A 25,539-nucleotide genomic window follows, 5' to 3' on the forward strand; every position below is an offset into this window, starting at 1 on the left:
GGGCTGTATAATTTAAGTTTAAAAGCGGCTTAATCTTAAAGATGTTTACATGCTTAAAAAGAGACTGTTATTTTTCATCTTAGAATTTCGAAGTGATTTCTTTTCCCTATAATTTTTGTTGTTTCTTTTCCTGAGAATGGGCAAAAAAAAACCCTGCATTTACAGAGACATTTTGTGCCACGGTAAATTGCAGACCAGTGCAAAAATTTAATCGGAGTGGCAGGCTCTTTAAAATGGTTTTGTAATCAGCCCTTTTGGCTGCAGTTACCCAGCCCTTGGTGGGCTCTGCTGCTGGAGAGCCCCATGTGTGCGGTTGGCTCCGTTATCTCTGAAGCCCTGAAATTGGAAGCTGTTCTCCCAACCCCAGGCACTGAGCTCTGGTGATGCTGGGGGGTGTGATATTTCTCTTCCTTAGATTGGGTTTTGTAAAGGCAAGGGTATAAATCTACTGTCAGTTGATAAACAAGAAACGCTTACAGCATTTTGTATTCCCTGCATCTCACCGAGATTTCACGCCAAAGCAGTTCATATCAGCTTTGAATCAATTGTACTGCAGGTACGGATAATAAACGTTTGGGAACGTTTAAAAGTTTCCTGCCTTTATGGAGTTGCACAGAGGGGAACAGATGAAGTAAACATTTTCTGCCAGGCTGCAGATAATGCTTACAAGGGATGTGCTGCTATGGAGATGTTACACGGCTGAGGTTCCCGTGAACCCTGCAGCTTCCCAGCCATGGCCATGGGGAGGGTTTGTGTTGGTCACCCACCTCTGAGTCCTTCTATCCTGGGAAGGAAATTGCTTGCAGTCCAAGAAATTGGATAGACGTAGGGACGAGTGGAATGTTAAGTTATCACTGGATGCTGACAAAAATTCTGCTGGGATGAATATTAGAGCTCATGCTCCAGAGCTTTGATCAGTCTCTGGGTTGATCGCATCCCGATCTCCCAAATTAATGGGGAACGGGGAGCAAGGAGGAGATAATTCCTCTGATCCTTATTTACAGATTTCCTGCAAGCAGCTGATGCTGTACTTGGTCAGAGAAGGGATGCAGAGTCAGACAGCCCTCGGGTCTCCCCAGGTTGGCCGTCACTGTGCTGTTAATCATTGGCTTTAATGTAAGAACTTGGTCGTGGCACTGGGCGCTCGTGACGTGTGCGAGGAGCAGCAATCAGCTGTGACTGATGGAGAGCAGATGACAGCACCTGTGTGTGCATGGAGGAGCCTCATAAAGCCCCGCTGGGTTCAGGGCTTGTGAGGAACTGTGAAGGCCATTGCTGCTCTGTAGACCTCAAGGTGTTGATGTTGCAGTGTTGGCATAGAGGGGGACAAAAGCCATGTGTGCATGAGGAATGTGGGCTTGTCTGTGAGTGATCTCCTGGTGTCCTGCAGGGACCATCCCACCGTAGGAAGGTGCAGGAGGTCTCTGCAGTAGCACTGCTGGCAGAGATACCTTCTGGAGGGACCTTCCTGACCTTTGGTATTGCCTTAAGTCCTGTTTTCTAGGTATGAATACCTTCCAGTACATGCTTTGTTATTTTCAAGTCCTCACAGCTACAGCTTTTACTTTCCTTGCTGCCCACCTGAAGGTCAGCACAGCTAAAACAAAGCACTCGGAGCTGCCGGGCTCCATCCTTGCTGCTGCAGATCCATCCTCAGGTGAGCTGTGCTGCCTGTTGCAGAGTTCCAGAGGCACAGGAATGGAAGACCCCGACTGCCTCGCTCTGTTCTGTGCCCTGGGTACTTTTCTAACATAAATGTGCCCTCTCTTTTCAGTATGGTTTTTCTTTTCCATCGGGCTGCTCTTAGTGGAAAACAGGCAAAAAGAGCCCGGTGTCACCGCAGGGAGTGCAGCGGGCTTTGGTTCGAGGTGCTGCTGGTTCTCTCCTGCAGGCGTGTTCTTCACCTTTCATACCTTCCACCTGGAGAATGGCCATGATTACCTCCTCATCACCGAGAACTCCAGCTTTGCACAGCCCCTGAAGCAGCTCACCGGCTCCCGCCTGCCCGCCCCGCTCAGCGCAGGGCTCTTTGGGAACTTCTCTGCACAAATCCGCTTCATCTCAGACTTCTCCATGTCCTATGAGGGCTTCAACATCACCTTCTCAGGTAAGAACAGAGGTGGATAGACTTCATTCTTTCCCTTTTCTTTATACTTCAGTGCACATCTTGGGAATAGGTTCCTGTTGGTTCATGCGGTTGCCGTTCTTGGAACTGGATGCCCAAAGGGGCTGTGGGTGCCCCATCCCTGGAGGTGCTCATGGCCCTGGATGTGCCCTGGGCAGCCATCCCACAGCAGGGCTCTACCTTCCAACCCAACCCTTCTGTGATTGTATTCAGTTCTTCCACTGATAAATTGTGCCAGCATTGAACTGTGTGTCCCAGGAAATATTCTCTTTACAGCCCTTTATGTCCATATGCAGCAGTTTTGTGCACCACGAGCCCCCGTGGTGACTGATTGGACCCCCTGGAATTATATCCCATTGTAAAGCCCAGTGACTTTTCCTTCTCTGTTTATGGGTGGAGTTTCAGCTCATTTTCTTGGGGTATCCCCAGGAGGCCATTCCTTATGCAGAACAGATCATCACCCTTGTAAATAATGCCTTTGCTCAGGCAGTCTTTGGTTGAAGTGTCCTCAACCCCAATGTCCTACAAATGACTGCTGAAATGTTGGCCTGTGCACACGTTTCAGTAAATGCAGTCTTTGCTGCCTGAATGCCCTGACAAGCAGCTCCATAAAGCAACCAAGGAACGAACAAAAGCTCGTTGTATGGTTGCCATTCTCTTCTGTATCTCAGCACACTTTTCAGTGCCCCTACTCTGCCTGCTGGGGAGGAAGGGCCATGACCAGTTATTTGGGGCTGGGTGCTGATGTGTTTGCAGTCTTTGAGGGACAGAGCTGCTGCCATAGATGCAGTTAAAACCTGCCACACTCCAAACTGGTTCCCAGTGCCTTTGTTCTGCCCTCTGAAGTCAGGGATTTCCACGTGATACTCTGTGAAAACTAGACATAAAAATTCCAATTAACTTTCATTTTGATGGGGAAAAAATGGCTTTTTGTCTAAACAAATTGCCTCATGTTGTCCTGCTATAACTGTTACTTTCAGTATTTTGGGACCTACTTCCTTTCTCAGAAAATGAAAATGGGAGTCAGTTATGTATTTTAGTTCTCTTTATTTATGTAAGTACATACTTTGTATTTTGCAGCTCCGTTATTTGTTCAAAGAATAACCCCCAAAAGAGGTTTCTTTTAAAATGGTTTGTGGCCAAAGGCATACATTTGGCTCTTCTCCATAATGCTACATGACCTTTCATTTAGTAGCAGCTTAAATGTTCTCTTGCATTCCCCAAGCAGGATGCTGTGTTCATTCATTTTCAGGATTAGTAATGTAGAGGCAACAGAAATCCCATCCGGATCAGTTCATCTTCATTGTACTAAACCAGGGGGAGGATGACAAACCTCCATCATGCCCTGCCACCACTGGTGTCACTTTCTGCTTTGGCTGGCAGCAGTGACAGAGAACGAGGAATGGTTTACATCAGTTGTCTGCTGGGAGCCTGAGAGCTGTGTTTTGAGAGTGAGACCCAGGTTGTGGTGTCCTTGGTCAAACAGGTCACACGTGTTGCACGAACGCTTCTTTTTCAGACCTTACCCACATCTGAATCACAACCCACAGGGCTTGGAGCACTTTTGTTGGGGAGGACGGGGTACAGAGCGTCTCCGAGCCGTGCAATAAATGCCCGTCTGTCTCTCACAGAATACGACTTGGAGCCTTGCGATGAGCCAGAGGTCCCAGCCTACAGCATCAGGAAGGGGCTGCAGTTCGGCGTGGGCGACGTCCTCACCTTCTCCTGTTTCCCTGGGTACCGCCTGGAGGGCACAGCACGAATCACCTGCCTCGGGGGGAGACGGCGTGTGTGGAGTTCGCCTCTGCCAAGGTGTGTTGGTAGGTGGTCATGTGCTTTCATTTTGCTTGGCTGGTTGCACCGTGCTGGAGCTGTTAGCGGGGCAGGGAAGTGCGTGGCGTTATCGCAGGGAAACCTCCGGGCTGGGTGGTGCAATGGTGGGGAGAGGGAGCTGGGATGAGCTGCAGCCCTGTAACTGTATGTGGGGAAGGGGAAGGGTGGGCGGAAGGGCTGCAGCCCGCTCTCGGGTTGGAACACACAGTGCGTGGTGGTTCGGGGTCCTCAGAAGCCCTATGTTGTGGCCCAGTGGGTGAGTCACAACCTGGGGGAGCTCCAGCAGCCCTTTAGGGACAGGTTCTGTAAGGTTGTGTGGTTTTAGGGCCAACCTCCCTTTGAATTAGAGCGCTGTAAAACGTAATAGGGTGGAGATGAAGGCTGCTTCAGGGTGGGTGCTGGTGAGGAACACGGATTTCATCTCAGCGTGGTTCTCTCTCCCACCTTCAATTCATCCACCTCCAACCACTGCAGGTTCTTTTGTTCAGTCCCTCTTGCAGTTATTTATACTAATAAACAAACGTGTGGGGAGAGGAGATGAGGAGGTCACCTGAAACACTGAGCCAATTGCTGGCTGTCATCCCTAATGCAGAGGGGCTGCGGGTTGAGCTGCCCACAGTGCCCTCTGAGCACAACAGAACAGGAGTACCAGTGTAGCAGCAATGAAGCAGGAGGGAAGAAGGATTGCCAACGCCTCAGGTCTTTGCAGAAGGATGATTTAACACATTTCTGGGTTTGTTGTACAGTACAGTAAGTCGGAAAATATGCAGAGCTCTGCTGCTGCGTGGGTCACCCAGAGCAGCATGGAGATGCGTGCAGATGAGACAGGCCACATTCATACCTGGTATCACTGCAGCAAAACCTGCTAGGTGGATGTTCCTCATCTGTGGCCCCTGAGGGATGTTGGAAAGGAAAGCATCCCAGCAAGAGCCAGTCTGCTTTCGCAGTCTGTTGAGCTTTGCTGTTGAGTCCTGTCATGCTGAGTGCATTTCCCAGCACTGTTTAATGCCTAGGTCACAGGACTGCATCATCCTGCTGTGACAAGCAGCCTCTTCAGGGCATGAATAATAATCAGGTTGCAGAGAAAGCTCATCAGGGGAATAGAAATCAAAAAGCATCATAACACGGCTTTAAATCTGGTTTTCAGACGTCCCTAAATGGACACACGAGTTCCACGTGCCCAGATCTCTGCGGTAGCTGGCTTAGAGTTAGCATGCTGGTTAGTGATGATGGATCAGATTGCCTGTCTGGTGATCTGTGCACAGCTCTGCTGGCAGTTTTTTCCACAATGCCCCTGCTGCACACTCAGGCCTGTGTAAGGGTACAGGTAGAAACTGGAAACCTCCTTCCTATGGCCCACTAAGAGATCTGGTTGTGCTGGCAGCCCAGGCACATCGTATTCAGTTTCCTGTTCTAGGGATGGATCTGGATTGAAACGAGAGCAGCTTATCCCTTCATCCTGCCCCTCTCTGCAGGTGGGGATGCTCTGTGCTGACCGCTGCACCAGACCAGGTCCTGCATGGTGACATCCCCAGCATCAGCCCCGGGTACTCAGTGCTGCAGGGAACGTTGTCCTCCAGGGAAGAGGGGAGGAGAAAGTCACCTCCCAACCGCTTCCTCTCACCATGTCTGCTGCTGCTTCCTTGCTTGCTTTCCTGCTTGACTGGGAGGAGCAGCAGAGGTGGGAGAGGTGATGCAGAGAGCTGCACATGCACTGCACTGGTTTCCTGCAGTCCCAGCAGCTCTGTTGTGTGCTGCATGAGTTTGGAAGTAAAGCTCATGGCTGTGTTAGCAGATGGGTGTAGGAAGGAGTGAGCATCTGTGGCCATTTGAAGGAATCACCTGCATGTGCTGTATGGCTCGAATACACACGTGGTTATTAAAAGGTGGTTTTGTGTCTTTCTGTAGCTGAATGTGGCTCGTCTGTAACTGGAACTCAAGGTGTTCTGCTGTCCCCCAACTACCCAATAAACTACAACAACAACCACGAGTGCATCTACTCCATCCAGACACAGCCTGGAAAGGGGATCCAGCTGAAAGCCAGGACTTTTGAACTGGAAGCAGGAGATGTCCTCAAGGTAACTCTTTGTCTCAAGCAAGGAAGGGTAGCAATGCTAACGAGAGCAAGATCTGAAAGGAATTTGATGTTCTTGAGTTCTAATAAAGTGAGCTGGGGCTGACCTCGGGAATGTGCCATGCAGGCAGCACCAGTGGCACAGTGGTCATCTCTGGAAGACTCTCCTGCCCATAGCTGGGCTGGTGTCTGTGGCTGCTGCTGCTGGTAATCACTGCTGTGTCACTGAGTGCCTGACACGGCTGTTCTGAAGGCAGCAGCACGAGTCCCACGGACCAGAGCGATCTTCAGGCTGATAACGGAATGTGGCCTGTGGGTATTCCCCCCCAGTGCTAGAGCAAGAGGAAAAACTGCCATACATCTGTGAAACTGTGTCTTCTAGCCCGGGGACACTGAGCAGTGTGTCACTGCTGTGTGTTGGCTGTGCTTAGAGACATTTTGTCACTGTGGGGAATGGGCACCTCTGAACTTCGTGAGCTCACGGCAGTCTGTGGCAGCAGCTTTAAGGTGGTAGCAAAGGTCTGTTGTGCTTCAGCTTAACTGAGGGAGCGTGGGGGTTTTAGTATTATTTTTGTGATTCTAGGAACCAAGGCTGATTCCTCTGCAAAAGGGGTTAATTTAAATTCAAGCTACTCAGCATCCCCGTACTCGGATTAATCTGCATTTACAAGTTTCAGGACTCTGTATGGAAGGAGACAAATCTAGGCTGAGTTTCTGTTAACCACAAAGAAATGGTTTTGTAGGAGGTATTGATATCACAGGATGTGTTCTGCTGTTCTAAAACCAGAGAACGCCTCTGCCCTTGTTGGTGGAATCCACGCATGTTCAACTCACAGAATCACAACCACACCAGAAACATCTGCCAGCATTTCTTTGGCTTCAAATGAGCCGCCCCTGTTTGCCCTCCCGAAGGGTTTGACCCCTAAAGTGGCAATGAAAGGTGTTTTCCAAAATTCGTTTCTCGTTCCTCCCAGGTCTATGATGGCAGCAACAGCTCTGCTCGCCTGCTGGGCTCCTTCAGCCGCTCGGAAATGCTCAGCACCAGCATCAACAGCACTTCCAGCAGCATGTGGCTCGAGTTCATCACCAACAGTGAGAACACCAGCAAAGGTTTTGAGCTGCAGTTTTCCAGTAAGCCTTAGGCCCATTTTCGAGGTGTAATTCTATGGCTTTGTGTTACAGTTGCATGAGAAGAGGACGCAGTCCTTCCATAGCAGTTCTTGCAGTCTGAAGTGGAGTCGGAGCAGGGGAGAGGAGCTCTGCCCACGAGCCCTGCTGTGCACACGAGGCTGCAGCTGGGATAGCAGATCTCTGGGATCTCGCTCAGATCTTATTTGAGAAATGGAATTCTGCATAGGGTGTTTCTTCTTTGCTGTGATTCTTTTCCATCTGAGCATTTTCCTGGGAGGAAAATACTCGGTGTGGTCTTGTGTTAACACCTTGTTAAATGCCTGCGAAGAGCTGACGCCGTTTCTCCCGTCCAGGTTTTGAACTCATCAAATGCGAGGATCCCGGCATCCCGCAGTTTGGCTACAAGGTCCACGATGAGGGGCACTTTGCTGGCAGCTCGGTGTCGTTCAGCTGTGACCCTGGCTACACCCTGCGGGGCAGCAGAGTGCTGCTCTGTCTGACCGGGGAGCGGAGAGCCTGGGATCAGCCCCTGCCAACCTGTGTGGGTGAGAAGCTCTTGCTTTCCAAAAGTCCTCCAGTGCTTTCTTTGCTTGTGGGCACTGCACTGACGCCCTTCCTTTCTCTGTAGCTAATACATGTGATATTATCTTTAATATTGATTGCAGCCATCGACATCAAAAGGTAATGATAAGGATCCTGTGTAAGGCATCTTCAGATCGAGAGCAGCGATAGCTGCAAAACTTCTCCAGGCAGTGTTAACACGAAGCACCGCTGTGAGCACAGATTTGACAAGGTTTTGTGCTTCTCTGCAAGGAGACTGCTGCTTTTCCAGTCCTTGTCCTTTCACTTGATGAACACATTGTGTTAAATGCAGCAGCACTGCCTGGAAATGGCAGACAGCAGCGTGTCCTGGCGTTTGACAGATCAGAGTCGTGTTGATTTGAGAGCTACATGACACCTCATTCCAGTTTTTTGGGTATTTTAATTCCCTCAGCCTTCTCCTCGTCGAGTCCTGGCTTCCCCTTTACCTCTCCAAATAGATATCTTACAGCTTAGAAAACTCTGCTGTTGAGTTTTGTCTATCCAAACGAAGTGTGCATGCCCAAATCCATGCGATTAATGAGGGCTTCCAGGGCATGGCGAAGCTCTTACAGACTTTGTCCCCTTGGAGCTCTCAGCAGCTGCTTCCATGTGGTGCTCAGATGTTGGCACACCAAATTCTCCCACGCTGGGAGCTCTGTGCTGCAGCTCTGCTGAGTTTTAGCTTTGCTTATTGAGGGGAAAAAGACACATTTCTGTCATTTATCCATCCTGTTAGCCTGCATCCTATTTTCTGGGTGTTCATGAGAATGATTGCGTCTTCATGAACATGTGGGAACTTGGAGAATTTTAATGGACATATAATGAAAACATATTCAAAATCCTCACGTTGGGGTTCATTTAGCAGCCATACGTATGCTGGCTCCTCCGTTTGATCACTCTTATGAATCGTTGAGGCTTTTTGCACATGCAGGCAGAACTGAGTTCTTTGGCCCCACGTCTGGATCAGGGGAAGCAGGATGTTGGCAGGCTCTGCCTTTATTCACTGCGGAGCCAAAAAGGTGAAGAGGAGCTCTGACAGCACGTCAGGAGTTAGGAAGTGCTGTTGTTTGATGGCTCTCTCTTAGCTGAATGCAGTGACTCCCTGGCTTTGCCTGGTAGGCTGTAAGAATCTCTTTAAACGGGGAGCAAGTCCTCTGTTGTATTGATAGGCTGAGATTTGTGCTGTTGCCAGTAGGAGCCATGACAATGCAGTGAATCTTCTCATTAACCCATGTGTTTCTTACAGCTGAGTGTGGGGGTTCTATCAAAGGAGAGACGTCAGGACGGATTCTGTCTCCCGGTTACCCCACACCCTACGATCATAACCTGAACTGCATTTGGGCCATAGAGGCAGAAGCTGGTTGCACTATAGGGTGAGTAGAAGCTCTTCATGCTGGTTTTTCCATGCAGCCTTGTATGGGTGAGGCGACAGCTTCCACAGCCTGAGCTCAGAGCTAGCAGAGAGGCTGGGTTGTGTCTCTGGGGTTCCAAATTCTTTCGGCGTTGCTGAAATTTCCTCAGTGGCTTTCACCCAGCAAACCCGATCTTTATCTCCTACTGGTTATTGTAGCTCGCTTTCCTTTCCGTGTACAGCTAATTTTTCTGGAGGTAGATCAATAATGACATAAAGCAAGTAGCGAGAATGCAGTGTCACTTTGAGAGTCCCCCGTGGGGGATCAAACACTGCTTTGTCCGCTTGCCAGGTTGGACAGAAGTGCCATTGCTGCTTCTTCCCCTTACCCCAGTGCTTTTCAGCCCCGTCTGGGCTGTGTCTAACAGCTATCATGCCATGTGATGACGAAGCCAGATTGTTTGCTGTTGCTGCCTGTGTTACTGCTGTATGAAAAAAATCTAAGAGCTTTTTCGTATTTACAAGTCTAAGAGTAGAACGTAAATGCTCTTCACCCCTTTCCTTGACTGGGGCAGAAACAAATGTGTTCCAACACATTAGGGCTAAATTTCTCAACTGTATTCTACCGTATGTCCAAGTGGCATAATCCTAAAATGGGGATGTGTGTATAAAATTGCTTGGAAGATCACATCCCAGAAAAGGATAATGGAAGGCAATGACAGATCTGGTCAGTCTGCCATCTGCAGTACCAGAGTAAGCCAGCACCAAAATGGATGAGCTCTGTGGAGTCACATTTGTGAGAATGAATGGTGAAGCATGGGGTCCCCAGCCAGAAAAATGAGACCCAGCACCTAGCTTTCACCTTCTAATCTTATTGTTTTATGGTTTTAATGAGAAGAACAGATGAAATACAGTTATTCTCCCAAAGGAAAGGCTCAGGATGGTTTCTGAACATCTGGTTTGTTCAGAGACCCAAGACTGTTCTCTGCTCCTGCTCCTCTGACTTCTGTTCCCGTTTTGTTTTTACTTTCCTGTTGGAAAACGGCAGTTTGAAATGTAATTTGGTCCTAAGTTGTGTGAATTTGGTGGTTAAGTAAGCATGATGCTGAGAACAGTTGGCTCATAAAGTCAGTGCAGTCACCAGCAGAATCCAGGCAGTTCTCTGCCCTCTGATGCTCCATCTGTGATCCCCGCTGCTTGCTGCTGTTCCCAGCTTGCCCCCATCCCGCCGAGCCACGTCTGTAAGCTCTCCCAGGGAATTCAGCCCAGCAAAAGCCACCTTCAGCAGTTATGTTGGCAGGTGAGGTTTGTGCTGATGGGACTATGGGGAAAAGAAAGGTAGATGGTGAGGCTCGTTCAACAGTAGTTCTCTTCTCAGGCTCTCCCCACCATCCTACACCTTAGCTGGAGTGTCAGCCCCGGTTCAGTGCTGAGCTGAGCCCTGCTGCCATTCAGCTGCGCTCACCCATTGCACTTCTGCCTTCACCGCCGATCCATTGCTGTATCAGCGCTCATCTGCTCTTCAGCACTGACTGCTCATCTCACTGAGCGCTGTGCTGCTTCTGTCGATAGATTATGTGGCGATAGATTTGGTTCAGTATTTTCTTTTTTCCTTAATGGAGAAATTCCCTCCATTAGGTGTGCTCTCAGTGCGGTTCAATAACGGATGGTTTCTGATCTTGCTCACAGAAGGAAGAGCAGAGCCAGCGCAATTCCTGCCTGAGCAGCTGCCAGTTGAATTCTCCTTTCTGTCCTGTAAAGGATTCTGCAGATTTCTGTCAGACAGTGTAGGCATGAACCCCCACTTCTGTTCCCCCAGAAGTACAGGAGGTGGCCTCATTCAAAGGCTGCTTCAGCCAACGCAATCCTGTCCTGTGTCAGAGCACGCCCAGGAGCAGAGCTTTGGGTTCGTGTTTGCAGCATCATAGAGCTTGGAAAGGGCCAGGGCTGGAGTGAAGGGATGCAGTGACACCAGGCATCTGTATGGCAGTGCACCTCGAGAGCCTCCCTTTGACACCAGAGATGAAAGCTTCCTTCTTCTGCTCCTTTATTTGGCAGCACAGGAGAACAGATGATCTCTGGGTAGTTGAGAGCACATTCTCAGCAAGTTCATTTTTATGGTAATCCATTGGAAAAATAATCCTCTTCACGCATGATGCAATTGTATAAAGCCCTCATTTATAACCTACATTAAAATTAATCACCACAGCTTTTTGAATAAAGCTGTATCTGCACAGAAGGAGGAGAAGGAAAGGAAGGAACGAGAGACAGAAATGAGTCTGTCCATTACTGCCATGAAAGTTAAAGGGTTGTGCTGTGAGAGGGGATGAGTTGTGCTGATGTGTGAACACACATTGCACTGCCCCAAGGAAGGGGCCATCATCCCATGGGTGGCTCTGGGTGGGGGGCTTGGATGGAAAGCACCACCAGAAAGCCTTGGGTTGGTCAGGCAGCTTCCACATATGCACCACATACAACTTACTTACTTTTAGCTGGTTTGTTTGGTTTCTTTTGCATATAATTGAGTTTTCCCCTCTCCTTTGTTTGTTAAACCAGTTGCTCTGCCCCATCTTAAATTAAGCCCTGCTGGGAGCAGAGTCAGGCTGACAGAAAACTGGTGCCGTTTGGTTCCAGGTGTGCCTGTTGAACAGACGGATTGCTTCAGAGCACACAGCTTTTCACAACGCAGTGCTCTGTCCCACTGGACTCCTGAGCTGTGCTGGGCAGCCCATGCCCTGCTGCTGGTTGGCAGGGCACAGCTCTCCCCACGCTGGTAAAGTGGGAGTGAAATGAGGAGGGGAGTCACAGCAGCCCAGCAGCTGCCCCTGCTCCCCTGCCCGGCTCATCTCCACTCACATCTGCCCTTCCTGAGGACTTCAGCACAGGCTTTGCTCTGGCAGGTCTGGCTGATGGGCGCTGCTCAGCCTCAGAGCATCGTCAGGATGGGCTCCTGTGCTCAGCAGTTCTGCTGGGATCCATCCTCTTTTTTTTCCTTTTTTTTATGGTTCTACCTTACTTACGTTCATTTGCCCCAGATAAATGGCAAAGCAGCCAAAAATCACATCCGTGTTTTCCTCCGTGCACCGTCACAGCTTTAAGCCCGACACCCAACGGTTGGTTCTCACAGGGTTTCTCCCCATTTCCACAGCACACATCTCTGCTCCATCTGCCTGATCTCAGTGCTGGGCAGTATTTCCCCCAGTGCTGATTCGGCTGTGAAAAACAATGCACTTCTCAGGGCTGAACCCTGATGTACTGCAGCCTGGAGCTGATAACTCCCTCGGCTCTAACAAGAGCAACAACGGTATGTGATAGCTTAGCTGCTATTTGCACTTGCTGTTTGTGGCAAACACAAATCCCCTTTGCTGCCCTGTTTCATTAACTTGGGGCACCTCATGCCCTGCTGAGGGTTTCTTTTCCAGCATGACACTATTTAAATAAAGAGTGGTGTTATTTTCCTTTCCTTTTCTTCTCCCCTGGTGTACAAGATTAGCTCGGTGCCAGGAGCCAATTCTTTGATCTGAGAGCAGGTAACAAAAATCAATGCATTTTATCGGTAGACAAAAAGCTGCTCCTTGTAAGGACACCAAAAAAAGCAAAAGGACGGCCAAGGTTGTTGCTGTGTGCAACTACAGGGACAAAGTGTGAAATGCACGGGAATCCATCAGTTGTCTGGAGGGACCTTAACACATTTACTGCTAATTTTCCTTTTGGAATAAGTTTCTCAGTGCTTCAGTGGCTGTCTGTAATAGAGCTCAGCAAAACCCAGGGCAAAGCCTCTGTCTTCCAGTTCACAGCTCCTGTGCCTCTCTGCTGCATGTTCTCTGTATGTCCTTGACTGGGCCCTCTGTCTGTGGCAGCTTCCAATGTAAGGTGTGAGCACACACAGTGTGAAAGCAGCAGTGAACTTAAGCTGGGGGCTGTCTGCTGCCCACAGTTGGCCTTTGGACCTCCACATCACTGCTTGAGTTTGGGGACAGGTGAGTGGTTTTGTTTGCTTAGGGAGCACCAGAAAGGGGACAGCTTTTCAGAAAGCACTGCTACCCGTGCCTTGGTTGTTGGCCATGGATGGATGTTTCAGTAGGGATGTGTGCCATAGGAGCTCTCAGGGTTTATAGACAAGCATTGGTAGAAGGCTGAAATACTTGAAGGTGAGTAGCAGACAGCAGGAGAGCACATTTCCTATTCAGTGGCTCTCAGGTAGCTGAGGTTGGTGTAAGTACTGTTGTAACCCTCCCAGCAATGAAGGCAGAGCTCAGTGTGGGTCTGACCTCGGTTCTTTCTGCCTCACAGACTCCATTTCATGGTTTTCCACACCGAGGAGTTCCACGATGTGCTGAGGATCTGGGACGGTCCGGTGGAGAATGGGATCCTCCTGAAGGAGATGAGTGGCTCCATTCTGCCTGGTGACATCCACAGCACTTTCAATTCCGTCATCCTTCAGTTCAACACTGATTTCTTCACAAGCAAGCAGGGCTTCGCCATTCAGTTTTCAGGTCAGCTTTGCATTCTTTCCCCAGTATTGTCCAAGCTTGTCTTTGCAAGTGATTTCTGCATCCATATTTAAGTGCTGCTGGTGAGCAAATGAGATGGCACTGAATGCAGTAGCAGGAACTCGTGGCCATTTGTGCTTTTGGATCTCCACACATAGAGGACTCACATTTTGTCTTTGCAGTGCGGTTGAATTCTGTGCTCCCTTTTGCTGCTGTCACCTTCACAGTGGTGAGTTTGGCAGCAAGGCATAGAGCAGCACATTGTGGAACACACAGAAGGAATTACAGATATTTTCCACCACATTCCCAACACATCCCTTGGAGACAGCAGCATTACAGGCAGCTTCTGCTGGGCATTCTGAGAGCAGTTGGTCAGCAGCCTCTGCAAACCAAGTCTATTTAAAATCCCTCAAATTGGATCCCCTGTGATGCAGATCCCAAAAAGCTCTATTTGCTGTATGGATGTCATTGCAAGCAGCAGCACTACCTGTAATGCAACTGCAGTCTGTGATTGCCTGAGTCCTGCTGGTCATTACCTAAGACCTGGCTTTGCAAGCACATTTATTCCAATTACATTAGGGTAATACATTTCAACATGCAAACAGATTTCCAGGCCTTCACTGACTTTTTCAGTACCCTGCCAGCACTTGCCCATTTTGGAGATGGCAGTAAATAGTTCAGTAAACTATTGAATGGTGATACAGCTTCTCTGGGACTCCAGCACATCAAAGCAGCAGAGCTCATTCTGTCGCTCCCAGGTTGCTCACAGCTTTCTGTTCCGGCTGTGTTGGGTGGCCTGGAGAGCAGACCAGCTCTGGGGAGACCTGAGCTTTGCTTGCTCCATGCCAGGCTCATGTCTGCTTGCCAGGGAGGACCAGGACTGGCTGCTGCCTTGCCTTATCTTCAGTTGCACAGAAAGAGAGAGAGGGATTTCCTCTGGCTCTTTTAAGGAGAGCTTGCTGTAAACCAGCTAGGTGTAATGGGCTCATATCAACATAGCAGGAAATAAGCTCTGTTCTGCTGCCTGATACAGAGCTGGTCTTCATTGAATGCTTCTGCTCAAAGCCTTTGTTCACAAGGTGTGACTAAGCAGCCAGCCCTAAGCACAGAAGTTGACAGTTTTGGATCTGGTGAACTTCAGTGATCTATATAAGCTTGCACGACCTGTGTTACTTCAGGACTTTCCCTGCTGTTAAACGGAGCTGTGCTGCCTGCTCCAGCTGCCAAGGCACTCAGGGAGGGCTGGGATACCAACAGGGCTCAGCTCACAGCCTGCAGGGACGTGGCAGCAAGGCACGTGTGTTTCCAAAAGGTCGGGCATGATGCTCACAGGGCTGAGGGCGAAATTCCCCTCCCACGCGGGGGAAGTGAGAAGTGCAGGCAGATGAGTTTGCTTTGCAGTATGTCATACATAGAATTCTATAAAAATGCCATGTAAGATCAGCAGATGCCCGGACTTACTAAATAAACACGCATGTGCACAATTATGCATCAGACTTGCACTCTGTGTAGTGTTCTTGAACTTGCTTCTCCCCAGAGCCTCCACCAGCTGGAGTGGCAGATGTTCAGTGCAAAGTAAAAGGCAGCTTTTGTGTGTGTGACAACTTGGGGAGATCCTGAAGGAGGATCCTGAAGGATGGAGCAGGAAGCCATGGCCTGGATATCAGCTTAAGGACAGGGCTGCAGTGCCTGGCATCTGCACTATGAATCCCTGGGGTATCTGCCCCCTTCTCTGTCCTCTGCAAATGAGTCTGGATTGAAATAGAAAGGAGTTTGTCCTTGTTGTTGAGGTGATAGTGTGGGGTTTGGTTGTAGTGTGCCATTGGTCTCCTCAGAATGCAGATGCAGTGATCTTTTCCTGCTCGTCTTGGTTTCACAGTGAAAATGGTGCTTCTTCCTACTGCAGAAAAAGCACTGGGACAAGTGCACTAAAAATAAGGAGTTGTAATGTGTTAGAGCAACAGGGGCTTGAAATTAGGGCATGAAGGAGCTAAGGTTGTATCTGATATTGTCTGAAAATCAGTGCCTGTAGCAACGGAAGGTCTCTGCTGGAAGGGCCAGCGGAGGAGGGAAGGAAGCTTCATGAACTTACCTGGTAATCAATGGTCTGCAAAATATTTGACAGCTCTGAGTTCAAATAATTAGCATTTGTTGGTCTGTAGCAAAGAGGGAGGGAGTTTGACATTTTCCTGTGGAACTGAATATGTTGAAAACGTCTGGAAATACGCAAGGTTCATCATTTTGCAATAAAAAATAGTATAAGCCACGAGGAAATTTGTAAGCCTGTATTAAATACGCATCTTTCATACTCGTCAGTTTCCACTGCCACTTCCTGCAATGACCCAGGGATTCCCCAGAACGGGAGCCGGAGTGGTGACAGCAAAGAAGCAGGAGACTCCATCATCTTCCAGTGTAACCCAGGATATGCTCTGCAAGGGGAGGCCAAAATCACTTGTGTGCAGATTGAGAACAGATTCTTCTGGCAGCCGGACCCCCCCTCCTGCACAGGTATGAGCCAGCATCCCTCCTCCCATTGCATTGGCTTCCCTGCATGGTTTCACTGCGAGACATCCCTGTCTGAAGGGGGCGAGTCCCACCTGGTTTGAAGAGATGTATGTGGAGGTACATATGTCTCAGCCATGTCAGCTTTGTCCCTGGAGTGTCTGAGACAATGAGAATCTAGTTCATGCTGGAAGCTCGTAGGATTTACTGCAGTGTAAGTGATAATATTTGACCTGACAAGTCGAAATGAAAGGCTTCTTGAAAACTCAGGCCGGTAGAGAAGATTGGGGTCATGGGTAAATGATTTCTGCATGAGAAGATAACAAATCCTAAAGAGAAAACTATCTGACGTTCTCTTTGAGCTCATAAAGTGATAAAAGAAGCTCCTGACTGTTTCCATTTGCTGAGAACACACAAAAGCAGTCATGCTAAGAACATGGGAGCAATAAGCATCAGCTGTGTTGGCCTGTTCAACGGTAGCCACAAATTATTCATCCTGTAACTTCATTCCTTCTGGAGCAGTGTTATCCCAAGGAAGGAAAATCAGTTAGTTGTGATTCTAACATCTGGTTTAATGCCAGCTGGTAAGCTTCTACAGCACTGCAGGGATCTGTGCTCCCTGCAGGATGACTTGATTTCTGAATGACTGTCCTGATGATCTGCTGTGGCACTCATTCAGCCTGATGGGGACGGTCCTTCTGGTCTTCCTGGAGCTATAACTGCATGTCATGCCCATCTCATCATCCCTCTCCTGGTTAGTTTTCTTGCACTGCCGAAGCTGAGCTCGCAGTCCTTCTCAGAGGTGCACAGCCAGTGCCTTCACCTGGGTGTGGGATTTCTCACGGATCGTTTCACGCAGGCGGTTTGACGTGGAGATCTGAGCTGGGCCCTTCTTGAGCAGAGCAGTCCTGTTGTAGATGTGAGCTCTGATAGGCTGTGACAAAGCTGAAAGCAACGTCTTGCTCCTTCCCTTCCCTCGCTGGCAAAGGATTTGGAGAAATAACCAGTAGTCAGATAACGCCAGCTGTATAGTAGCTGTGTAACAGGCCGCCTGGTTAGAGCTGATTGAGAAAACGGGGTTTAACTGAAGGCTTGAGTTTGATGACCGTACTTAGCATTTCAAATACGTTTTCACATTTATTTTGCACAACTTCTGAGGTCACTAGACAATGTGGGCTGAACCAAAACGTCCGCTGAAATAAACCCCTGAGATTTGGGGGCATTTGAAGTCTGGATCCAAATAGCTGTGACTTGAATGAATTTCCAGACCAAATCCTTTGGAGAGTACGGGTGGGATTTTCAAAGAAAATTAGAGGGTGTGAAGCAGTCATTTCCCATAGGCTTTTCAAAAATGAGTGTGTGTTTTAGTTTCTTCTAAATTTTCCCATAAGCATTCATCTGGTAGAGGAGGGCACCCTAAAGGCTGAGATGAAGGTTAATGGACACGGAATGTTTGCTTGCGGTTCCTCCAGGTTCTTTTGAGCACGACCTTCAGCCTCTCCCTTCCCCATTCTGTGCACTGCTCCCTATTCAGGAGGAGTGGCAGCTCTGGTGCCTGCACTCTCCTGTGGCTGGGCTTGACTGGGGAAGTTGCTTTGGTTCAAGGATGTTTATTTTGCTCTCTTTGTAGTGCAGCCCTGTGCAGTGTTACCTGGAGGTATGCAGTGAGGGCTGCAGGAATGCCCACAGGATGCACACACAAACACACACTCCTTCGTGTCAGTTCATTCCCCCCCATTTCTGCCCCACACGGCTCAGTTCCCAGCAGCTGTGTGCAGTGCTGCAGGCTGCTGGTTGCTCAACACCTACATGTTTCACCCCACCGCAGTGTGGGGGATTGATCTGAGCAGCAGGGAGGATTTTAGGGCATCGACCCTTACGAAGGAGCTGCAAGAAAGGCTGACGAAGAAATCAATCGCGAGTATTTGCCACTGTGGAAATACGTGCAGGCAATTTCAGCCTTAAAAAAGGTAATAATTGATTTTTCTATCAGCTTGGCACTTAATGTGTTGGTGAGCGCAATAAACGCGATCACATCATTAGTCCCAGACAGCATTTTCACTTATTTAGAGACATGCCAGACATTACCTGGAGTTGCCTATGCAACAGAAGAGCACCAGGTAGCTCTGTCTCCTTTGGGTTCCCTTTGGCTCATACAGATTGTAGCAGCACCCAGAGCTCTTTCCCTGCATAGAGCCTGGCATAACAGAGCCCTCATTTCCATTAGGGCCTCGTAATACAGGTAGTATTGCAGACTGCCTCTCTGTCCCCATATCCGTCCACCTCTCTGTCTTTTTTTTTTTCCCCTCGCATCTCATCTGCTATTTTTAACGTTTCTCTGAGACAAAGCCTCATCCCTGTGCCTGATTGCCTTCAGCTCCCTGCGGAGGGATCCTGACAGGACCAGCAGGAGTGATCCTGTCCCCGCAGTACCCAGAGCCCTACCCGCCGGGGAAGGAGTGCGACTGGAAGCTGACCGTCTCTCCTGATTATGTCATTGCCTTGGTATTTAACATGTGCGTACCCCAGAGCTGTTCCCTGCTGTGGGCTGGGGAGGAGATGCTGTTGGAGGGGCACTGCCTGGCTCTGGGCTGTCTGTGGATCCAAATCTCCCTGGAGGAAGCAACCCAGAGCTGGTGGGACTGGCCTCGAACGCAACCACGTAACTACATAGGAAACCCCTGCAGCATCACTTGGCACAAACTTAGCTGTATCCCCACTCCTTGATGCTTACGTATGTACAGAATGGAGGCGGAGGCGTCCCGTCCTTAGCTGGGGAGCTGGCTGGGGTCAGGAGCTGCCTCTCAGCGCTGTGGCAGTGCAGCCCACCCAGACCCCAGCCTGCTGTTCTCCAAGGGGCTACTGCAGCATGCTGATGCTTCATCCGCCCTTCCTTTTTGGTTTTATTTTTCTTTGCAGCTTCAGTTTGGAGCCTGGCTATGATTTCCTTCACATTTACGATGGACCCGATTCGCTCAGCCCCCTGATTGGAAGCTTTTATGGCTCCCAGCTACCTGAGAGGATAGAGAGCAGCAGTAACAGCCTCTTCCTCGCCTTCCGGAGCGATGCATCTGTCAGCAATGCTGGTTTTGTCATCGAATACACGGGTAAGAGATGTGTGGGTGCCTGGCCCAGCTAACTCATCAGAGAACTCGGGATTCTACCACAGTGAACTTAAATAGCTCTGTCCTCTCCTTAGCAGAACATGCCATTTAATTTCAGCTTCGAGCACCAGAAATGATCAAACTATCGAACGGTTGTTAGGAACACTGCACAGTACCATGGATTTATGATTTATTCTTAGCAGCAAAAGCAGCTTTGTCCAAGAAAGGAGATGCAGACCTTCATACCCTGTATTGGGATCTCGATCTGAATTGTTGATATGTCATTCAAGAGCAGAGCTGGGTGACTGGAGGTGGAGGTGAGGATCACAGAGGTGGATGCTCAGCTCTCTTTGAATCAATGGAGCTCTCCTGAAATCTGTGCATTTTAAAATTCTGAATCATTTACTTAAAAACCCAGTCATAATCAGCAAAAAGAACAGAATATTCAGTTCACAGGTCTGTGCATTACTAAGCGTTCACTTTTCTTCTTGCTTGCTTGAGGAAGAAGTAAGCCTCTGCTTTTTGGTAGCTTCAGCTCTCAGTGCCTGAGACATGGGCAGTGGTTGGAGTTTTCCCTGGATCCTGTGAGCTCTCTGTTGATAGAGGAAGCTGAAACTGACAGACCTGGCACTGCTGCTCTGGGAGATAGAGAGCAAAAGGGAGGCTTTGGCAGAGCCTGTTGCTGGTTTGTAGGCAGAAGAGTAGAGTTGCTACACACTGTAGTTAAAAATACGCTCTGAAAAACTGGATCTGATGAGCCAGGGTTATGTAAGACAGAAAAGTAAGAGCTGCAAAAAACAGAGCTATGAAGAAATGATTCTTCAGGCTTATATGGTCTGTATGTGCTTGCTGTATGGGAAAAAAATGGCTTCAGATGCACTGGATGTGTGCCACTGTGAAGCCAGCATGGCTTTGTGTTCATAGTGAAACAGGCTGCTGAGCCTTGTTGGCCCAACTGTGTGCTGTGGGAGCAGCAATGGTTTGTGCTGGAGAGCTGAAGGGCTGCTGCTGTGCTTTCAGTGTGCTCAGGCATTTCCCTTCTCCAGTGCCACCTCCATCCTGTTCCTGCTATTGAGTTCACCTGGCCAAAGGTTAAATGATAGCAAAATGACCAACTCCTGTTATTCATACAGAGCAGATGGATTTCCCTGCAGTGAAGGTAAGTGAAGATAACAGGACAAAGACAACCAAGATCAGAGAGATTAAAAGTTTTCTGCTATCATTAGAATGAATTTTACTGAAAATTAAGTCTTGGGTTTCTCTTCTTTCCCTTTTTGGGCAGTTATAAAGTGGTTAACAAATGAAATCTCATTAAATTAGGGTTGTTGTGTGATGCCTTTTTCTTCTAAACACTCCTACAGTGTTAATTGTGCCTGCATGCTTCCCAAAAAGCCAAACTGCTGGGAGAAAAGAATGAGGCTTTAGGTTTGCTCATTAATTTCCACACACTTTAAAAGGAGCCCAGGATCCGAGTCCGATAAGCAGCAGAAAATAGAGCTTATGGGAATTGAAGGAAGAAGAAAAGAAGAGCAGGGGGGAGGATGTGTGAAAGAAAATCAAACACCCAGCTCAGCTCCTTGCCAGCATGGAGTCCCAAGTACAGTTCAGAGATGCTGCCCCACTGTTTGGTCAGTGCTGCAGCACACCGTAGGCTTTTGCCCCGACCTCCCTGTCTGACCCGTGTCATATGTGAAATGCTGTTAATTACCAGGGGCTTTGTAGTCCTCTTTTGGTGATATTTGGGTGGAAAAACAAAGCAGCCATCTGTCAGCCCCTCCTTGAAATCCTGCATCTTCCCTGGGACTGGGACCGTACCGCTAGCCTGCAGCCACGGCGTGTGGGGTGAATTTCAAACAGCCTCGGCTCTTCAGCTGAAATTGTTTCAGGGGCAATGGCTCTTCTAGAGAAAGTTGTCCTGTGGGGCCAGGAGGAGTGGAGAAAACAGAGACAAGAATGAGTTTGGCTTTTATTATGCTGATTTTATTGTGGAGCGTGGCAGTGAGAGTGAAGTGGGAACGCAGCAGTGCCACAGAGGTGATGGAGGACAGACCCACGGCTCGGCTGGGTCCCCATTTAACCACACTGATGTGCAGCTCCAGAGGGATTTCTGATGGATGAGCTCACATCTCTGCTTTGTACCCGTGCTGCACTGTCAGCTGTGGAGCAAAATGAAAAATCAAACCAAGGTTACCAGCAAAAAGCAGAAGTGCACATACGCTTCAGTGTGGTGGTTTACAGTCTGCATAAAGCCTTTGCTGGGTTCAGAGAGGAAGGTGTAACTTCAGTGCAATGGTTTGGGGGATTTCACATGGGAAGGAATGCATCCTTTAGAATGAGTAAGCTGTGCTGAGCAGGTTTTGGCTTCGGGCTGGAAAAGTGCTTTCCTCAGGCATCCTGGTAAGGTCTGGGGATGTTATCACAGCCCTTAACAAAGTGCTTCTTTGCAACACCAGCTTGGTTAGTGCTGCCATTACTGAAGGCAGCTTGCTTTGTTCGTAGCAGATTCACTGGAGCCTGACAAGCATTAGTCTAGCAAAGCAAAAGGATGATAAGTTCTTCATTACACAATAAGAAGGACAGTGACAAAACAAAAGCTTAAATACAGGGAAGACATTGCTTTCAATTTCCTAAAATTTATCTTTTGTTCCAGTGGTTGCTTAAGAATATTTTTCAAGTCTTTATCTCAGTATCTCGGTATGTATTAGCTTTTGAACCGAGATTACATTTCTGTGCCTCAGTTATACCTGGGAGATTGATGGCTGCAGAGCAGCACCAGGTAAGTCCCCAAACCTGGCTGCAGTCCATCCAAAGGAGCCCTGTGTGTGAGTGGCTCCCATTCATCTGCTGCTGCCAGAAGGTGCCACCAGATATCCTGAATTGATCTGGGTATGAGTGTCTATGGCAGGGACTGTCTTTTCTCACTGGGAAATCAGCTGAATTCTAACAATCAGTTTGCATCACATTATCTTGCAAACCACAGAATTCCATATTTGTACGCTGATATTTTTCAATGGAGACCACGCTGTGTTGGTGCTGTGAAAGGCAAGCAGGAGAGCTTTGGAGAGCTTTTCCCAGCTCATCTCCCTGCTGTGTGTTCTGTGAGCATGGTGGGTCTGTGGCCATGGGCACAGAAGTGGGTCAGACCCATCGATTCCTACCTCCATCCCAGCAGCCTGCACTGATGCTGTGCATTCAGGTCTGGCTCCTCATGTGTAGGGCACAAAGTGGGAAGGAGTTCCCAGGTGAGGTGCTTCAAAGCAGGAGGGTTTCTCACGCTTTTTTAGTGCTTCCTGTTTCTGTTTCAGGCCAAAAGTGAAGAGGCGTGAAATTGAAAGCAAACGAAGCAAAACTGATTACTTTTCACCCATCCAGAGGAACGGGGAAAGAAAAAACAAAAAAAAAACCTCACCTTATTTTAAATCCATTATTTTTTTGCCAGAAGTATTTCGCCCATCCTGAGCATATAAACATACACTCAGCATTACTTATGGGTTATTTAGGGTGGAAATTCCTCCCAGAAACACTACTGTGCAGTCTGTTGCAAGGCAAGCTGTTTAAAAAACATCTAGAGCTGTTTGCTGTTGAAAGAAATGGGAAATGCTGCGTGAGCCTGGAACAACATCATGGGAAAGCACAGAGGTTTTCTTTGGATCAGGCAGCCTGGTTTGCTGGGATGAGTGGGAGGAGGCTGTGCTGCGCCTGGGCTGGGAGATCCTGATGTAATTTGTCTTCAGTCTATGATGACTGCTGTGAAAAACTCTTTCAAGCATTTTCTCTGGGTGTTGCTTTAAGGCTTAGTGCTTATTAAAGGCTTGCATGTGTTCACAGGCATGGAGCTGGTGATGCGCAGGGCAGACAATGCTCTTTGATGGAGCTGTTCTGAGCATGCTGATAAAAGCCTGACCTCTCTGTCTAGGAGCTCCTGCAGGCTTTGAGTTTTCCTTGAGAAAGAAGAGGGGAAGTGCAGAAAATCTCTGCTTTCCATGAGCTAATGAGGCAATTCTCATGGCATTTTTGTCTTGATTCTTTTCTAAACATTTGGCAGCCTGACTCCATGTTAATTGGGACATCGTGGTGAAGTCCTCAACTTCTGAAGTGGGTGATTGAAAATAAAACATTAATTCTAAATGAGCAAGCACTGTTCTCACTTTGTAGCCCAATAAATCAAAGGCTGCTCTAGCTGTGGCTTTTCTTCATCCCTCTATGAGCCTTTTGCTGTCAACATGCAACCCAGTGCTTCCTCGAGCTCGAGCTCCTGCCTTCCTTTGTACTGCTGAGAACGAGTGGGGCTGTTCAGCAGAGATGTGCTGGTGTGTCAGGAGGGGAGCGGTGTCCCAGAAGGCACAGACCCTCAAGAGAACAGAGAAGCGGTCAGGAATGAGGAGAACACATCAGAAGCAGCTGGGCCATCTCAGCAATCAGCCGGTGCTCCTTTGAGCAGCCTGCAGTGACTTGAGTGCTGAGCATCGCAGCTTCACAAAGAAAGAGCAGAAGATGAGATCAAGAGCGTGGCTCGGGCATCTGACAGCTGGCTGGGAGGATGGCTGCCAGGTTGAAGCCACGTTAACTTGTGAGATGAAAGGCAGCAAGGCTGTTCCCAGCCACACGAGGGGCATAAAGTGGTCATAAGAAACCATCAGGTTTCTTTTGTATGGAAACTTTTGTATGGAAGGGGCTAAAAGTGAATGTTAGCAATTCAGGGAGATAAAGACTTGCAGAACAAATAAGTATTTTGGAAATGCGGGTGAAGCACTCTTGCGAAGGACTTGTGTGCTGCAGAGGGCTCTGAGCTGTGCATCTGCCCTGCTCATCCTCAGGGCCAGGGCTGGCTGATGCAAGAAACGTTTCACTCCCTTCTGTGGGCTGTGATGGCTGTTCTGCACAAGAATGTACGTCTGTGAGGAGCACTGAAGGTTTAGCAGGTCCACGGCTCCCAGAATGGAGGGCTGGTTGTTTTAGGAGAAGCCAGTGGCAGCTGCTCCTGGTGGTAACACCTCGCTGATGGGATCTCTGGAACAGCTGTTGTGTAAAGGTGGACGTAAAGTGAATCCTGTTTTTTAGTGGGGAGAAAAAAAATGAACGAAAACGAGACTTGGCTTGGCTGTTTCCTCTTTCTCCCTCCAACCCCTCCCCAGACACTAAAAGCCCATGATTTAATACTTAAACACATTAAAATTGTTCGCAAACGCATTGCTCTCAGAAAAACCCTCATCTTTAATGAGCAGTTTCCAAACGACAAAAGAGCAGGATTAATCAAAGCCTCTAATTATATTTTGTGCAGGAAAAAAAAAAAAAGAAAGAAAGAAAAGAAAGAAAGAAGCAAAGAAAAAAATGCCCTCAGAAGAAGGAAAGAAACATCCAAGTCCTGAAGGCTCGTAGTCTTTACTGAAATTTTCATATGTAAATGGGATTTTTAACTCTGCAGGGCATAGTGAGCAGAGAAAAATGCCTTCATTTTGTCTAACTGCTTGTAATCATTTTGCAATAATTGCAGCCATGCTGCACATCTGGAGAGTCAAGCAGCTAGCACGTGGCACTGCGTTTCATGGCGAGAGCAGACAGCTCTCAGATACTGGCATGATAGGTGCCAATGAGAGAAGGTGAACAGATGTAGCACATCTGAAATGTAGTGTGTGTTCAATCTGTGTTCAATATGTCCTGACTTGCAGTTTCCTGCAACCTCCTGAGGAAGAGGGAGGGCAAGTGTAGGTAGTTGCTTCGTTGATTGGATTTTGAGTACCAGTTAATGTGTGTGAACTGAAGCTTTCCTTCTTACAGTATATTTCTACCGGAGCTGAGCATCAGTGAATGATCTGGACCAGAATCTGACCCAAATAATTCCCCAGATTCAGCAGCTTGAGAGAATGCTTGAAAACTAAGCCCCCCACAAGTGGTGCTGGTGTTTGTGATATGCTTAAGTGAGAATCTAAAAGTCAAAAACTATGTCATTGTCCACAATTTGAAAGCAGTTGTACCAGACCGGTAAAGATGTTGGCAATTTTGTCTTACAGAAAATCCCAGGGAATCGTGCTTTGATCCTGGATCAATTAAAAATGGTACACGAGTGGGTACAGATCTGAAACTGGGATCCACCATCACCTACTACTGTGATGGAGGGTATGATATCGAAGGGGTCTCCACGCTGACGTGCATAATGGGAGAGGATGGGAAACCAGCGTGGAACAAACCCCGACCTACCTGTACAGGTAAGGGGAGAGGGCCCAGTGCTAAAGCATTTTATTCCATTGCAGCACTTGGTGTTACTTCTGCGTAGAACTGCTTGCAAAGGGACAGAAATGTGTTCCATAGTTCTTTCATTTCTAACACCGTAGGGTCAGGAGGAG

General features: G+C 48.4%; 1 protein-coding gene across 2 annotated transcripts in view; it reads left to right on the forward strand.

The window, feature by feature from the left end:
• The window catches only part of CSMD2 (CUB and Sushi multiple domains 2), a 229,936-nt gene that overhangs the window by 137,906 nt on the left and 66,491 nt on the right, over nt 1–25,539 (forward strand). For both annotated transcript variants that reach the window (XM_048969227.1, XM_048969228.1), the window contains 11 exons: nt 1,892–2,107; nt 3,757–3,945; nt 5,867–6,036; nt 7,007–7,163; nt 7,517–7,708; nt 8,992–9,118; nt 13,390–13,592; nt 15,906–16,097; nt 18,469–18,607; nt 19,011–19,198; nt 25,207–25,401. In XM_048969227.1, the coding sequence (XP_048825184.1) occupies nt 1,892–2,107; nt 3,757–3,945; nt 5,867–6,036; nt 7,007–7,163; nt 7,517–7,708; nt 8,992–9,118; nt 13,390–13,592; nt 15,906–16,097; nt 18,469–18,607; nt 19,011–19,198; nt 25,207–25,401 (1,968 nt within the window). The remainder of the gene's footprint in view (nt 1–1,891; nt 2,108–3,756; nt 3,946–5,866; nt 6,037–7,006; nt 7,164–7,516; nt 7,709–8,991; nt 9,119–13,389; nt 13,593–15,905; nt 16,098–18,468; nt 18,608–19,010; nt 19,199–25,206; nt 25,402–25,539) is intronic.

This window comes from Lagopus muta, chromosome 23 (assembly GCF_023343835.1).
Source record: "Lagopus muta isolate bLagMut1 chromosome 23, bLagMut1 primary, whole genome shotgun sequence".
NCBI lineage: Eukaryota > Metazoa > Chordata > Aves > Galliformes > Phasianidae > Lagopus > Lagopus muta.